The sequence below is a fragment of the Aedes albopictus genome, chromosome 1 (genome assembly GCF_035046485.1).
Source record: "Aedes albopictus strain Foshan chromosome 1, AalbF5, whole genome shotgun sequence".
NCBI lineage: Eukaryota > Metazoa > Arthropoda > Insecta > Diptera > Culicidae > Aedes > Aedes albopictus.
The window spans coordinates 311,855,834-311,872,041 of record NC_085136.1 but is presented as its reverse complement, the minus strand read 5'-3'; the positions used below and the strand labels follow the sequence as shown (position 1 = coordinate 311,872,041).

Below are 16,208 nucleotides of genomic sequence, written 5' to 3'. Positions count from 1 at the left end.
GTTCAGCTTCTGTGAGAAGCTGTTCAGCTTCTGTGAGAAGCTGTTCAACTTCTGTGAGAAGCTATTCAGCCTCTGTGAGAAGCTGTTCAGCTTCTGTGAGAAGCTGTTCAGCTTCTGTGAGAAGTAGCTCAGCTTTTGTGAGAGGCTACTCAGCTTCTGTGAGAAGCTGTTCAGCTTCTGTGAGAAGCTCTCGGAGCTTCTGTGAGAAGCTCTCGGAGCTTCTGTGAGAAACTCTCGGAGCTTCTGTGAGAAGCTCTCGGATCTTCTGTGAGAAGCTCTCGGAGCTTCTGTGAGAAGCTCTCGGAGCTTCTGTGAGAAGCTCTCGGAGCTTCTGTGAGAAGCTCTCGGAGCTTCTGTGAGAAGCTCTCGGAGCTTCTGTGAGAAGCTCTCGGAGCTTCTGTGAGAAGCTCTCGGAGCTTCTGTGAGAAGCTCTCGGAGCTTCTGTGAGAAGCTCTCGGAGCTTCTGTGAGAAGCTCTCGGAGCTTCTGTGAGAAGCTCTCGGAGCTTCTGTGAGAAGCTCTCAGAGCTTCTGTGAGAAGCTCTCAGAGCTTCTGTGAGAAGCTCTCGGAGCTTCTGTGAGAAGCTCTCGGAGCTTCTGTGAGAAGCTCTCGGAGCTTCTGTGAGAAGCTCTCGGAGCTTCTGTGAGAAGCTCTCGGAGCTTCTGTGAGAAGCTCTCGGAGCTTCTGTGAGAAGCTCTCTGAGCTTCTGTGAGAAGCTCTCGGAGCTTCTGTGAGAAGCTCTCGGAGCTTCTGTGAGAGTCTTTTTCAGCTTCTGTGAAAAGCTTTCTCACCTTCTGTGAGAAACTTTGCCCAGTTTCTGAGACACAATTAGCGCCACCGGATCAACTTCGCCAAACTTTACAGTACTCCATCCCTAACAAAACTCTCCAATAGATTACAATAACCGTGTACTGTTCCATATCCTCATGAGCGCTGTCCAGCATTCGCTTGTTGAGTTTAGCTCAGGGTGCAAATTTGAACGCTGGGAATCCAGCAGTGAGAGAGGACCGCGACAACATGGACGACGACGACAACCACGTGGGAACCCATTCCACCTGATATCCTGGTCGTCACCGTCCCGATATAGATTCATGCAAATCTGCAGTCGCTCTGCCCAACCAACAATATGCACAGATTCAGTTGGATGTTCCGGACGGCGTCGTACTCGCTCATATGTAGGTACCACCTACAGTCAGTGTGAGCAGTCACACAGACTCTAGCTGGTGGAACCCTCTAATTGGACTATTTATAATCAAATCACGTATTTTATGCAGCGATATTATCGTTTGGTTTATTACAACTGAACGGCTGGGGAAGACAACAGACCACCACCCGGATGGCGAGCGTTAGAGCGAGGAACTTCCTCACGTAGGGGATAATGGAGCATTCAAAATGCATGTCTTATGAATAATCGAATTTGTCTCTATATGCGCGAACTGGATTATTTGTGTATAAACAAATTCAGGCATTTCCGAGATGAAATGCTGCATGTAGATATGAAAATTTTGAAACTTTTTACTATGTTTGATATGCTGCCTCAAAGTTTTAGCAGAATGGATCATTGAAGCCAACTTTTCCGCTGCTCACCGCATCAAAACAAAAGAGCCACCGTATATGGACTGTAACACAGTGACAGCAGTCGAGTTACATCAAACACACAAGACTACGGTGGCGCTATCTGTTCATTTCATAGCGGCCGTTTTAGTTATTTGAGTGATCCATTAATTACCTGCATCGTATGTTTTCCTACGCTCCGCATCGACCAATGTGGCGCTAGCTTCTATGCGCGAAAAATCGCTAAAAGTAAATCACAGAAATATTGTATGGCGAATAGCATCTAAAGGCACATTTCTCGAAGGGGAATACATTATTCGAAAAAATATTTGGTAGTGGTTGTGCACAATGGCAACCACTATTATGCCTACCAAATATTTTTGTAGGAAGAGCTTTCTCTTTCAAGTAATTCAAGTTTAGATGCTTTTCGCCATACAAAATTAAATGGATTTACTCCTGCTGATCAACTGTGGCTGCGTGTCAAGCAGGTAGTCCATTCGGCTAGTTAAGTAGCCTGTTCGGATTGATTCTTCTTATTTGCTCCGCTAATATCCGACTGGCGCCGACAAAATTGGTCCCATTATCAGAAAAAAATTCTACTGGGGAACCTCTTCTTCGAACAAACCGCCGAATTGCCGTTATGCAGGACGGTGTAGACAGGTCATATGCTACCTCGAGGTGGACTGCGCGGACCACGAGACACGTAGAGACCGCCACATAGGGTAAACAGGTAACTGGCGCCTTATCCCATCTATTGTCCAATGCAAATCGTTGTTCCTAAAGTCAGTGAAGTGGTGCATGCGGATTTTGCTTTGAAGCTTTGAAACGTTTTTCGAAAACGTTCCAAAATTTGCCTTTTCAAAACAAACGGGGCAATACGCCCCATCAAAAGAAAAACGTCCAGTCTCGTGATAAACTGTCCCAGGGAATAGTTCCACCACATGCTTATCCTATGAGAGTCTTTTAACAAGTGTTTAACTGCATGAAAGTTGTAAAATAACACAAGTGGACAGAACTAGCTACGTTTGCAATGAAGTCAGCTTACAAGAGGCAAAATATTACCCCAAAAGCCTCGATTTCAGACTTTCTGATATTTTCATTGCTTTTCTGTACCAATCAACTAATGGACCCGCTTGATGGCAATTATTCTTCAATATTTAGGATTCCAAATCGATCACGCATGCGAATAGCGCTTGAATCACTAGCAAATGAAGGGGGCGTTTTGCCCCGGTGGGGTGCATTATACCCTTTTACCCTAACGCTTTTCCCTGCGTCTTCCTACAACTACCTCTAGTGGCCCTAGATAGTCCAGTCCCACGTAGCTAAACGGACGGATGTACGGTGTCAAACTTTGTTCCGGTAGGGGCGCCATTCTAGGTGGTTGCGGCTTGCACTTCTTAATTTTGCACCACTGACATCCTTTAACTGCTTTATCGATCGTAGTACGCAGATTAGAAATCTCGAACCGCTGCCGCACCTGATTCACCACAGTTTCACTATTCGCGTGACCATATCGGCGATGATAGTGGTTTAACAGTAACAAGGTTAGATGATGATTTCTTGGCATGATAATTGGGAAGCGAGCATCGAGGTCAGCGTACATGGCATGCGCGGTTCTTCCTTCAACCCTCAGAACACCATACTCGTCCGCAAATGGCGACTTCTTGAACAGAACGCTCGATTTTTTTCAAATTCAGCCATTTGTCACTTGCCTTGTCTCGATTCTGTAACAGTATTTCTGATTCGTCAGGATAGCTATCCGATTGTGCGATTCGAAACAACAGGTTTTCTGCTTCCAAAAATTCCATCTGCCGCAAAGGTGTCTGGAGTGCGGGAACAGACCAGGTCGCAGACTTCAGCACCTTTTCAGTCACGATTACAGCTTCTATTGGTAGCCCCTTGAGTCGTAGTTTGCAGTTGGAGATAAATCGCTAGCGACCAGCGCTACCGTTCGGAGCAAAGTCTCCCACTTGGAAAAGCGGGTCACATCGATTATACCGCCTGGCATGGCGCAGGTGGTGTGATGCAGGACGAAACGAGGCCTTAATTCTTCTTCTGCTCTTGAAAGTCCAGTATCCTTCGTCGGCCTACATTCTTCGGGGATATAAAGAAAGTCCGGACCACCGAACCATCTTCCATCGGACGTAGGCTCCGTCTCCTTGCACCATTTTGTCAAGCAATCCGCGATGTTTTTCTGCGACGCAATCCAATTCCATTGTCCCGGTTGAGTAAGGGAAAGAATCTTTCCAATACGGTGTGCGACGTATGTTTTGAACTTACGATGGTCAGAGCGAATCCAACTTAGCACTGTGCTGCTGTCTGTCCACAAATTGCGCTTTGTTATCTTCAACGAGTGATTAGTACAAACACTATCCATAAGCCTCGATCCAAGAACCGCCGGTTGTAGTTCCATTCGAGGGATCGACATGGCCTTGAGCGAAGCTACCTTGCTCCTGGCCATCACTAAAGTGCATCGCATTTTTCCTTCTGCAACGGATCGCAAATACGCCGCACATTCGTAGGCCTGCTCACTGGCGTCTGTGAAGACATGCAATTGCAAATCCGACAGGTCTTCGGGCCGTACATGCCCAAAATAGCATCGGGGTACCTTCACGCAGTTCAATTTGGAAAGAAGTTTGGTCCATTCACACCATTTAGAAAACAAATCGTCTCCTATCTCTTCATCCCAATCCGTACCAGCACGCCACAGATCCTGCATGATAATCTTGCCATGGATCAGATAGGGCGACAGGAGCCCAAGAGGATCGAAAAAGCTCATTATGCACCGCAAAGTTGCTCTTTTCGTCGGACGTCGGTTGCCTTGTATGTAATCTATCAAGCTCTCGTGCAAATCAATAGAAAACAACAACACGTCTTCTGTTGGCTCCCAGGTCATGCCAAGCACTCTTTCTGACATCTGCTTATCCGTGGCGTTTTGCAATGATTTCTTCGCGCCTTCCTCTCCCAACATTCCGGGGACTTTGGGGATATTGCTAACCCAATTCCTCATTTCAAAGCCAGCACGTGCATGAATTTCCCTCACTTGTACAGCTCGTATCCCTGCTTCCTGTGGTGTGTCGAGGCTATCATAGTAGTCATCCTTATAGGTCTTTTCTTTTATGGCCGCACTAGCTTCCGGAAATTCTTCCTTGCAGGTATCCGCGTTCAACCTCATTACGTACATCGCAGAGCAAGGGGAGCACGTTGCCCCAAACGTCGCAAAGTCCATCACGTACACGTCGGGGGAGGGGGTTGCTGAAACATTTCATTGATGAAACATTTCTCGCACATCCCCTCCGAATCCAATGCTGCGTTCTCGAAACTTACAGATAATCGAGGGAAGCGTAACGAGTTGGTCCGGGCCTTTCAGGAGTTGGGAATTGAGTGAGACACCATTCAAACTTGATGTTTATTCATTGCAGCAAGCTCTTCTTCTGTGGCCTTATGAGCATACCCTTTGCGGATGTACTCATTGATTTGGTTATGTACGTTCGAGCGCAACTCAGGGTTTTTCGCCAATTTCATCTCCAAACTTCGCATTCTGGACATAGCCATCGGAAGACTATCTGGCAATTGTATGTTGTCCGACTTCCACAACAGTCCAGTTTCATATCGCCCGTCAACTTTCACCGTGGTGCTTCTTGGTCACCATTACAGCCACATCTATGGACGCTGACGATTCCAGGAATAACAGAACCGGTCGAGACCGGTCCGTAGATTGTCCAGCCAAAAAGGCATCTAACTGCTATTGGCTCGTCAGATCCACCTGTTCGACATTCTAGAGGCGAGAACAGCTCAATATTATCGAGTCCAATCAGAACCCGTGGAACAGCCTTTTCGTACGAAGCCACTGGGACATCGCGCAGGTAGGGATATCGTTCATGCAGATTCTCTATCGACAGACTCTGACGCGGTAGATTGAGAGAGCCAACGGTGTGGGCTTAATTTAAACGGTAACAGCTTGTTTGCCCCTCACCGGTGACGACTATGTATGTACGTTGTGAAGCGTACTCCATTCGTCCGATGTCTGATGTCCATTTCAACTCCAGGGGTTCCGGTACGCCTTCAATTCCTAGCTGATGAGTCAAGCTGTCTTCCACCAGTGTCATGTTAGAGCCTTCATCCAGAAATGCATACGTAACTGCGAGAACCGTGATGCAGCGTTAGCGGTACGATCCTGAAAAACACTGATTTTTTCGATCGTTCGTGAATTTGTACGACACCCTGTGATAGGGTGATCGATCAGTGCAGTAACGGATGGTGTCGTCCTTGGCAGTCATTCACGTCACAACGGATTTTTGAACGGCATCTCCATTTGCCATGATCATAGAGGCACACGTTGCATAGCTTCCATCGTTCGACCGCCTTGGCCCGGTTGTCCACGTCCATTTGCTGAAATTTGTCGCAATTCCGAACCCTGTGGTCAGTTCCGGCGCATATTGGACAAGGTTGTCTCTCAGAACTGTCCTTATCCATGGCGGTAGAAGCGTGAGTGTAGATTTGCCCCTTCTCCCGCCGTGGCTGTTCGTCCGATTTAGAGGGTCCTTGGTTTGGTTGAACTAGAGAGGTAACTTCGCTAGCGTCGGCTACCAATGTCTCCATGAACAACCTCTTGAACCGAACCCATTCTAGCTTCACAGTGGCCGGCAATTTCTCCACTAGTTCTTCGAGGAGTGTGGGGTTGAACAAGTGTCCTTGCAGGTTAGCTGCTTCTAGATGGTCACACAGCTGATTGACGGCCATCCCGAAGGCCATCAAAGTGTCAAGCCTCTCCGGTTTAGGCGTCTCCAAACGTCGCACTTTCTGTAAGAGATTTTTCACGAGTAGCTCCTCTGTCCTCTTCTTGGCGTAACGTCCTCACTGGGACAAAGCCTGCTTCTCAGCTTAGTGTTCTATGAGCACTTCCACAGTTATTAACTGAGAGCTTCCTCTTCCAATGACCATTTTGCATGTGTATATCGTGTGGCAGGCACGAAGATACTCTATGCCCAAGGAAGTCAAGGAAATTTCCTTTACGAAAAGATCACGAGTAGCTCTGGCCTTCCATATAAACGGCGTAGTGTTTCCATGATCGAAGGGACACTGTGAGGGAACATAAGCTTCGTCAGGACTGCTTCTCGAGCCGGACCACGATGGCATTCTCTTAGTCGAATCAGGTTTTCGATGTTTGAAAACCCACAAGCCGTGTTTCCCGTCTCAAAACTGCTATAGAATAGCGGCCAGTCTTCCGGGTCTCCAGAAAAACTCGGTAACTTCTTTGGCCATATCTGTCGCGCCGATAGCTGCTCGGCTGTGGGCCCTACTTCTCTCGTTACACTTCTTGCCACTGAACCAGCGAAGCTCGGCGGTTCTTGACCGAAATACGGGCCCAGGTCCTCCAGTTCTTCTTCGCGTTCGGGTCTTTTTACGAGGTTCCGTTGCTCAGGAACAAAATCGGGAATCGCTGACAGTTTCGGACTCGATTCAGAACGTAGATCATATTTTAGCAATGGCACCTTCAGGCTTTCGACCGGCTTCGGTTCCTTTTCGTCCTCCGGGACCTTTAAACCTACACCAAGCTGCATCTGATTCGCTTTTAGTCAATCGTGAACTTTTGCCGGGCCGGCTGCGACACTAAGTCGCGCACTACCGTCTTCTTCCGCAAGCTCAAATTTCGCTTGAATGTACTTCTCTTGAGCTGCAATTTCTCTGCTGCGGATTGTTCGCTCCTTTTCCATCAAGGCTCTTTCCTCTTCCAACTGTTTCCGCTCTTCGTCCATCTTCCGTTTCTCCAGCAAGGCTTCTTCCTCCAAGCGCTGTAGGGTTAACTGCGCTTTTTTTTCCTTCTAAACCATAGGGGGATAATCTGCTCAACAGACACCCTAACAGAAGGTTAGGGTAGTGTAGGTCTGATGCCGTCTTCTACAACAAAAGTAAAAGCCAGGACTACTCTCTCCTCGTACCCACTAAACCATTCCTATGGTCGCCAAACCCTACGTCTCTCCGGAACCACCAAGAAGGTATTGCTTCAGAGAGGGGCTAGTGCACATCGCACCCTCAAGGTTAGCTGCGTAGCCTAGCAGCAACGAACATCGATGACTCGCTCTGGAGAGTCCATCACGGTAACATGCGGGCGCTTAGCCAGTTTCGCGAGTGGTCCTCGCCACTCCCTTTGTCCTCGGAAGGCGGGCAAGGTCAACCCCGCCCGCGCCCAACTGCTTTGCAGACATCAAGAACTGATGCCCACGTGCAACCCGATCTGACCTGCTGAAGGCAAGGGTATCACTACCCTTCAGGCCCTATCAGCTGCACCAGAAGGTTGCTGACAGCAGGGTCTCCACCTGCCCCGACCCTTGCCGGGGACCCCTTTCCAACCGCGGGCTCGGATCCAACCCAGTAGACCGACGCCACGACAGCACCGCTACCGGGACTTTCTCTCCGCGGCCACTCAATCGCTGTTAGGGTCGATCTCGACCGCAGGGCACCGGTATGACCTACGAAGTCGACTCCGAACCCCTGGACCACCTCTTGTACTGCATCTGAACTAGCCATTCTCCGAGTCCACGCGCCACCTCCTCTGTAGCTCCCAGACGATATGGGTGATAGCCGTTGAAACGGCGTTCCAGCCAAACTCATCTCTACACATCCTCTGGACCAAGTTGTCCGGGTTTGTGTCCTCCCCGCATGTGGCAAGCATGCGGTCACGCATTGTGCGAAAACGCGGGCACACGAACAAAACGTGTTCCGCCGTTTCCTCTAAACCATCCTACACTGATATCCGTCTGCTGCTCCGACTTCAGGTTGTTAACAACCGTCACCTCTGTCTTGTGGTGAGCCAGCTCCAGTTTCCTGGACCGCATCCACGCCTTCACAACCTTGATCGAGTGGTTGGTAGTCAACTTTACCTCCTCGATCGTTTCACCATAGACTTCGAGCGTATTGTCGTCGGCAAATCCGACAATCACCACTCCCACTGGGTACTCTAACCTCAATACCTCGTCGTACATGACATTCCATAACACCGGACCCAGGATGGAACCTTGCGGGACTCCTGAGGTTATGTGAAAGCACTTCCGACCCACCTCCGTGTCGTAGACTAGTACACGATTCTGAAAGTAACTTCCGAGAATCTTGTACAGGTACTCCGGTATCCCCAGACGCAAGAGCGCATTGGCAATAGCAGACCAGCTGGCGCTATTAACTGCGCTTGTAATCTGGCGTTCGACGAAGTGGTTCTCACGGACTTCGCTATGCCGACATCCTTTGGTGGGTCTTTCGGGTTCAAATCGGCACTGTTTAGCGGAGGCACGTTCCTAGCACCGTTCTTACCTTTAGCACCTACATTGCTGCGAACACTTTTTTCCATCGTCGCCCTTTTTACCAGTTGGGGCGGTTCTATGGTTCTTCTTGCTCGCTCCGGTGTTGAGTGGAGTCGTCCCGAGTGGGGCATGGCGGGTTTTACACTTCCACGGTCGCTTGGCTACTTCGGGCGATACTCCTGCGCAAGAGTAATGGAACCAGACGCAGCAATCATCACATGCTACCATGCCCGCATCAGCAGAATCGGGGTTTCTACAGGCTCCGCAGTTATAAGTAGCGGCATCCTCGCTCATCTTTATGTAATTGTTCGGATTGGTGAAAGTCTTCTAGCAGCGGAGTTACTCAACGCCAGCTTAAAGCTGTAAATATATTTAACCATTAGGATTTGATTTGATTGTTGGAATTTCTCAGCCGTCTTACCTGGCTCTAGCTTATTCTTGATCCGCAATCGTCAACTAGCCTAGCCGTTCTACCTATCCAGTGTAGCGCTATTACAATAAACGTCTCAGCAATAAACCTAATAGTTTAAGAAAATTACGATTTGCAATGCTGGATATAACCTAATTCATTTTACCCAACAGGTAACTGCTAATCGGTATTATAATTCACTTTGTTTTAACCAATTCACAAATATTCAACAAAGCATAGATGTAGTTTAGCAATAAAATAATTATAGAGGTATTTAAAGAACGAATTTCATAGAAATATAATTTTGCGGAACGAACATCAAGCACGTTATTCTTCTGTTGCAGTGACTATGCTTTTTCACCCCGATGAAAATCTGATGACAGACATCCACGACACTCACGCAAAGTGTCACCTAAATCTTGAGCTCCAGGTTCGGTAGGCGAGAGAGGATTTTCAGTGTTGCCATAACATAGCCTTTCAATGACATTTCGTTGAATGTACATTTGGTCGAAACCCACCAATATGGAAGAGGAAGAATTGCCGAAACTAGCCATTGAAACCTCCAGTGTAAAATTATGTGGATTGAAAATGATCATTCTGTTGGATTGGAGTAGTGGCAGCCTCCTGGTAGAATACGAAAAAATGAAGTAACTGTCAGATAGCTGATCAAATGTGTTTGTGTAAGTTAGTGACGAAGCATTTTGCTGATGAAGTGTGTTTGTTTATAATTGAATAAATAGATGACGCAATCGTACTGAGCTAAGTTTATTTTGTGTATTAAAAAAATCCCGGTGTATGAGACCGCACGCTGGGATTCCAACACATTCAACATTAGAATTTGTGTTCGATTTCAAGTAAAAACAAATACTAATCTCAAACTGCGCAAATTGACAAATAATTAGGGGGATTCACTTAACAGCGTAAACTGATTAAACTGATTAAACGTCGTGATCACCAAGGCAATCTTTGATTATTTCATTCGCAAAATTATGAAACATTTCAAATAAGCAGAAAATCATGGCTTACGCAGCAATTTAATCTGTTTAGTGAGTACCCCTATTAATCTGTTTCATAACGTTTAATCTACACAATTTCTTTTTTTTTCAGTTGGTTTATTTATTAGGCTCATTGTTTAATAAAAACTCTACGGAGCCGATAATCTATTGAATACATAGTATGTATGTTATTGAAGTATTTCTTAATAAGCACATCTACTAATACAGTCGGAACCCGCTCGTTGAGCCACAACCTCCACCCAACCAACGAATTCGATTCGCTAGTTGGGTGAAGTGACAGCAGCACAAGGGGCGTGCGCATTGTTTTTGTTAAATCATGTTTAGGTTGGAAGTATTGCTGACTGCACCCCAAATTGGACTGACACAATAGTGTGCACACATCTTCAAAGTGTGATTGCGGCGCAGGGCCACGTCGGATCAAGTTGGGGTCTTCGGTGCACTTATTCCTTGTAAATCAAGGAATAAGTGCACCGAAGACGTCGAGACGATCCGAGATAAATGTGCACTTTTATCACACTTTTTATGCGTACCAAAAATAGTGTGATAGTCCAGTTTGGGGTGAAGTCTGCAATAAAAAGTAAAATTTTTTAATTTGTTTTACATTTAGAGTAAAACTGATACGTTTTGCAAGATACATATATGGCCAATGCGAGAAATAATTATTTTCACCCGTTTTTAGGCGGTGAAGTGAAAATATAGATGCTTATAAAACCACCCGGACCAAAATGCAAGCACAAAACGCTTTCAATGATCGACAAAATAAAGATTGCCGATGTTTTGCATTTGTTTCGAAGTAATTGTACTTATTGTTTTTTTTTAATCAATATGAAATAGAAATTCTTCTCGATTATCAGTAAAGTTTTACGAAACCAAAAACTCATTAGTTCGCCCCTCGGAAATACAGATTGGTTGTCATTTTCAGTTTGACATTGAATTATGACATCCAGGTGCTTTTTAGTTGGCTGACCGCTCAACTAACGGAGCCCCAACTAAAAAGCCACCCAACTATTAAGCCCCCAACCAGCGGGTCATGACTGTAGTAAGACTTGCGAGCACACTTTTTCCTTGGGCGTGAGCTTGATCCGGAGCTGGAACTGGAATGGGAAGCCGCGAATTGAGCCCGTCGCTGATTGGCCAGGTGCTCTCCCATTGCTTCCTTGAGCGCTACTGCCACCGCTTCCAGATCGACTTTCTTCTTCACTTGCATTTTCTCATCCGAATTAGTTTCAGTTTCGTGCATTTCCGGCTGAATCTCGTCCGCTTCTGTTGAATCCGACACTTGTTCGACGACTTCTTCCTCCAGGATTTCAATAATAGGACTCTCCGATAGGTTTGGAATTGTCCGTTCATCTGATGCAACGTATTTTCCCGCCACGATCCCAGCATATGAACTGGTTCCGTCTACTTGCAATCTCTGCTGGTTTCCTCGGGAGCGGCGTTGTGGACAAGAGTCCTTCCTGTGCCCAACAGCATGACACAGAAAGCACGTATCCTTTAGGCCTTCATAGAATATTCGGCCTTTCCGGTTTGATACGTTGATCATCGGTGGAATATCTTTCTCGACATCGATATATACACCGCGTACTCCGGTGAACATATGGTCCAGGCCCAGGTTAGCAGGAAATTTTTCCCGAACTATGCGATCCACCTTTCCGAACGTACCAAGCGCTGACGCTAAAGTGTCATCACTGAGCTCCGGCGGCAAGTCAAATACCCTAACGTAGTGTACGTTAGTGCCTGCAGCGGTCATTGGCACTTCCACAGACTGTCCGTTTGAATAAACAAACTTTTTCGGCTCCAGATTATTTCTCAGTGCTTCTCTCATTGCCTCCTCCGTAACGAACTTGACAAAGAGTGGCCGATCCTGCGCTGTTTTGTATGCTGTTTCCATTAGCTTGACATCTGTCCCCAATTGCTTGAGGAAGCTGGCAATGTCCACCCAAGACGGTCGCGGACTACCCGCCGGGAACCGAAATTGTGCGGTGTTGATAATGGCATTCATATTGATAATTGATTGCAATTATCAGTGCGATAGATACCGAAAGCGTCGTCGTCGTAAACAACCGGGAAACAAAGCGACCGATTATACAACCTTAACAGCACGTGCTGATAGGGGTAAAAAAAACTACCTGCGGAGAGCAAATTTGCCACCGTCTGTAAGCACTGACTGTTGCGGCCGAACTCCTACACAATTTCAGCAACATATCATTTCAACATGGTCGAAGTATTTTGTCCGTCAAAATGGCCTGCAGCAAATCAACAACATAGTCAACGTTGATGGTCACCTTTTGGACTTAGTGTTTGTTAGTCTATCTGATTATTTTGAGCTCGTCCAATCGCCTGTTCCACTCATGGATGTTGACAGGTATCACCAGCCGTTCGTTGTTCTACTTAGCGCCAACAACGATCTACCTGCAGTAATCGAGGACGTGACCGCGGATGCCAGCTTCAACTTCCAGCGTTGCGACTTTGCTGCGCTGAACGCATCGTTATCTCTTGCCAGATGGGAGATCCACATGGACAGTACGGTAGACGAAGCGCTCATGATTTTCTATGACAAGCTTCACGAGATCCTCGGTGACTGCGTTCCACGCTCTCGACACATAACTCGTTCCGTTCACAACAAGCCGTGGTGGACTCCCGAACTTCGTAATCTTCGCAACGTTCTACGGAAGGCTCGCACTCGCTCTTTCTCCTCGAAGTCCACTGATGACAGAAGCTTCCTCCGCGACGTGGAGAATAGGTACAGTTCTCTTTTGCGCTCTTCATACGATAGTTACGTGTCTAGCATCCAGTCCCGGGTGAAACATGATCCTTCCTCCTTCTGGAGCTTCATTAAACGGCAGCGTTCCGACAATAGAATACCGGCTAATGTGGAATACAGTGGAGTTAAGGCTCCCCCAAATCGACGCGACTCTTTTCCAGCGACACGACTTTTTGTCGCTATGTTTTTGTCGCGAAATCGCTGCTCACTGATTTGAAGGGGACCTTCCATACTGCGACGACGTCGTCGCAGGCGACAAGCGACAGTGCAGCGATTTTTGTACTTGTCGCCGGTGTGTCGCGGCGCTGGTCGCTGCATGCACAGTTTTTGTCGCTGTCGCGGGGCGACTAAGTTTTGTTTGTGACTAGTTTTCGCGTTGGTGTAGATGGTTGATGCGACGCATTTATCGCTGTAGTCGTTGAGAAAAATCGCGGCGATAAAAAATCGTGTCGCCGGAAAAGTCGCCTTGGTTTGGGGGAGCCTTTAAAGCGCACACTAACACTGAGGCAGCCAATCTCTTTGCCGTCTTCTTCGAAAGCGTTTTTACTCGCGCATCACCAGTGCCACGTCGTGATAGATTTGTGAACATGCCGGTGTTTGATATCCGCCTTCCAACCATGCAGCTGTCTGTGGAGGAAGTGATCAGGGCTCTCGAAGATCTCGACGCCGAAAAAGGACCAGGAGCCGACGGTCTTCCTCCTGTGTTGTTCAAGAATTGCGCTGTTGCTCTTGCGGTCCCAATTACGGATATATTTAACCGCTCGCTCGCACAAACGACATTCCCGTCCGCGTGGAAAAGTGGTGTTATAGTGCCAATTCACAAATCTGGGAGCTTCAATCGCATCGAAAATTATCGTGGAGTCACACTGTTATGCTGCTTGAGCAAAGTTCTTGAGAAACTGGTCCACAATGCACTGTACACTGCCACCTTGCCGGTCCTATCCGAATGCCAGCATGGATTCGTACGGAATCGCTCGACCACAACAAACTTGATGTGTTACGTAACTGAACTATCACGCGAGATGGAATCATATCGCCAGGTCGATTCAATCTACATTGATTTTGCGAAGGCTTTCGACACGGTGCCTCATTTTACAATCGTAGAAAAGATGACCCACCTTGGATTTCCACACTTGGTGACAAAGTGGCTATATTCTTATCTCTCGGACCGTTCAGCATGTGTTTCAGTTAACTCGGCGCGGTCCTGCAACTTCGGCATCTCCTCTGGAGTACCTCAAGGCAGCGTTTTAGGGCCCTTGCTATTCATCATTTTTGTGAACGACCTATACCAGCTGCTTGCATGCGGTAAGCTGTCCTTCGCTGACGATTTGAAATTGTATCGTGCCATCACTTCATCGTTAGACTGCGTGGCATTGCAAGAAGATTTGAACACGCTATTTGTGTGGTGCGGTGACAACGGGATGCTTATCAATGAAAGCAAATGCAAGGTTATATCTTTCACTCGCCGCAACACTTCGGTCATCAATCAGTACTTCATCGGATCGACTCCAGTAGCGCGTGTTCAGTCTATTAACGATCTCGGAGTTTTAATCGACTCGAAAGTCCGGTTCAACGAGCACATTTCTACAGTTATTGGCAAAGCGTGGTCAGCGTTAGGTTTTATTCACCGGCATGCTTCGGATTTCACTGACGTCTACGCATTGAAAACACTGTTCTGCGCACTAGTTCGGAGCATTTTAGAGTATGCTGCACCAGTTTGGACACCGTTCCATTTAACGCAAACGTTAAGGATTGAGCGTCTACAACGTAGATTCTTGCGATTTGCGTTGCGGCAGCTTCCATGGTCGGATCCAACTAACCTTCCAAGTTATCCAGATCGTTGCCAGCTCATTAATTTAGAATCTTTGGCGGCGAGGAGAGTTAAACTTCAACGATTGTTCATCTTTGATCTCCTCAATGGTAACATCGATTGTCCAACACTTCTTGGTGAAATTCCCTTAAATGTTCCACCGCGACGATTCCGTAGCTCAACGCTTCTTGCAATCCCGCTTCATAGAACCAACTATGGTCAAAATAGTCCTTTTTGTGCGTGTTTGAAAGCTTTTAATGTAGTTAGTGCAGATTTCGATTTTAATATGTCTAAATTAGAGTTTAAGAATAGAATAAGGAACCTAGTTTAATCAAACAATCTGTGCGTCCATGACGAAGATAGTGAACAATAAATATATATATAATTTGAAAATGAATTTGATTGAATCTTCAGATGCAAACAACTATTTATTCGGGTAATTAATCTTTGAGCAGTTAATTGGTCAAGGTGTCTCCAGTTAGCCTAGTGGTTAAGGCTATGAATTGCCAATCCGGAGACAGCGGGTTCGATTCCCGTTCCGGTCGGGAAAATTTTCTCAACTCCCTGGAATGGACTATCATTGAACTTGCCTCGCGATATACAAATTCATGCAATGGCAGGCAAAGAAAGTCCTTCAACACATGTTCAAAAGATGTCTCCGATGACCTTTGGGTTCAATAAGGGAAGAATATCTAGTGTTTAATTTCATTTGAAAACAACAAACTCAAATGAAGACTTGGATGGTTCAGAAATGTTGAATATCGCAAAAACTCAAAAGAAACCTATCGGAAAATCTCAAATTCGAACCTGTAGCAACATCAACTATCGTTGGGCAACGGAATGTGCAAACTCCCATTGAAAAACTTCGTTAAGAAGAAAGTTATGGGGGTGCAAATCGTACTTGGCCTTATTTATGTACGACTTGACCCAGTGACCCACCGGCCTTACTCCGTCCAGAAGTCCAAGAAAATGTTGATCCTGTATATTTCCAAAACTATAGTGTTGTGCGAGTTTGTGTTCAAAAATTGGTTGAATTCTGTTGAGAAATGGGCGTTTGGCGATTTTTTGAACTTTTTTTTACCTGGGGTCAAACGGGTTAAATACTAACAAATGCTTAAATCTATCAAATTTGATTTGGTAAAACAAAATATTTAGCATGAGTCGTTAATTTAGATGTTATTTGACCAATTTACGTTTAGATTGCTTAAAAAAAATCCATGCTTAATAGCTTGCAGCCAAAAAAAACCCAAAATCGCAAATTTTGCTCTACAAATTGAGGTATAGCTCAAAATTGTGACGTGCTGTAGCAAATCTGAGCCCGGATTTAGATTCAGTGGCCCAAAATTTTGCAGAGACAC

General features: G+C 46.4%; 1 protein-coding gene across 1 annotated transcript; it reads right to left on the bottom strand.

Moving 5' to 3' along the window:
• Positions 1-3,438: 3,438 nt before the first annotated feature.
• Positions 3,439-4,728, bottom strand: LOC134292122 (uncharacterized). The gene has a single exon (XM_062860885.1). It carries the CDS (start codon positions 4,726-4,728, stop codon positions 3,439-3,441), a length of 1,290 nt encoding a protein of 429 aa, XP_062716869.1.
• Between the last annotated feature and the right edge of the window lie 11,480 nt (positions 4,729-16,208).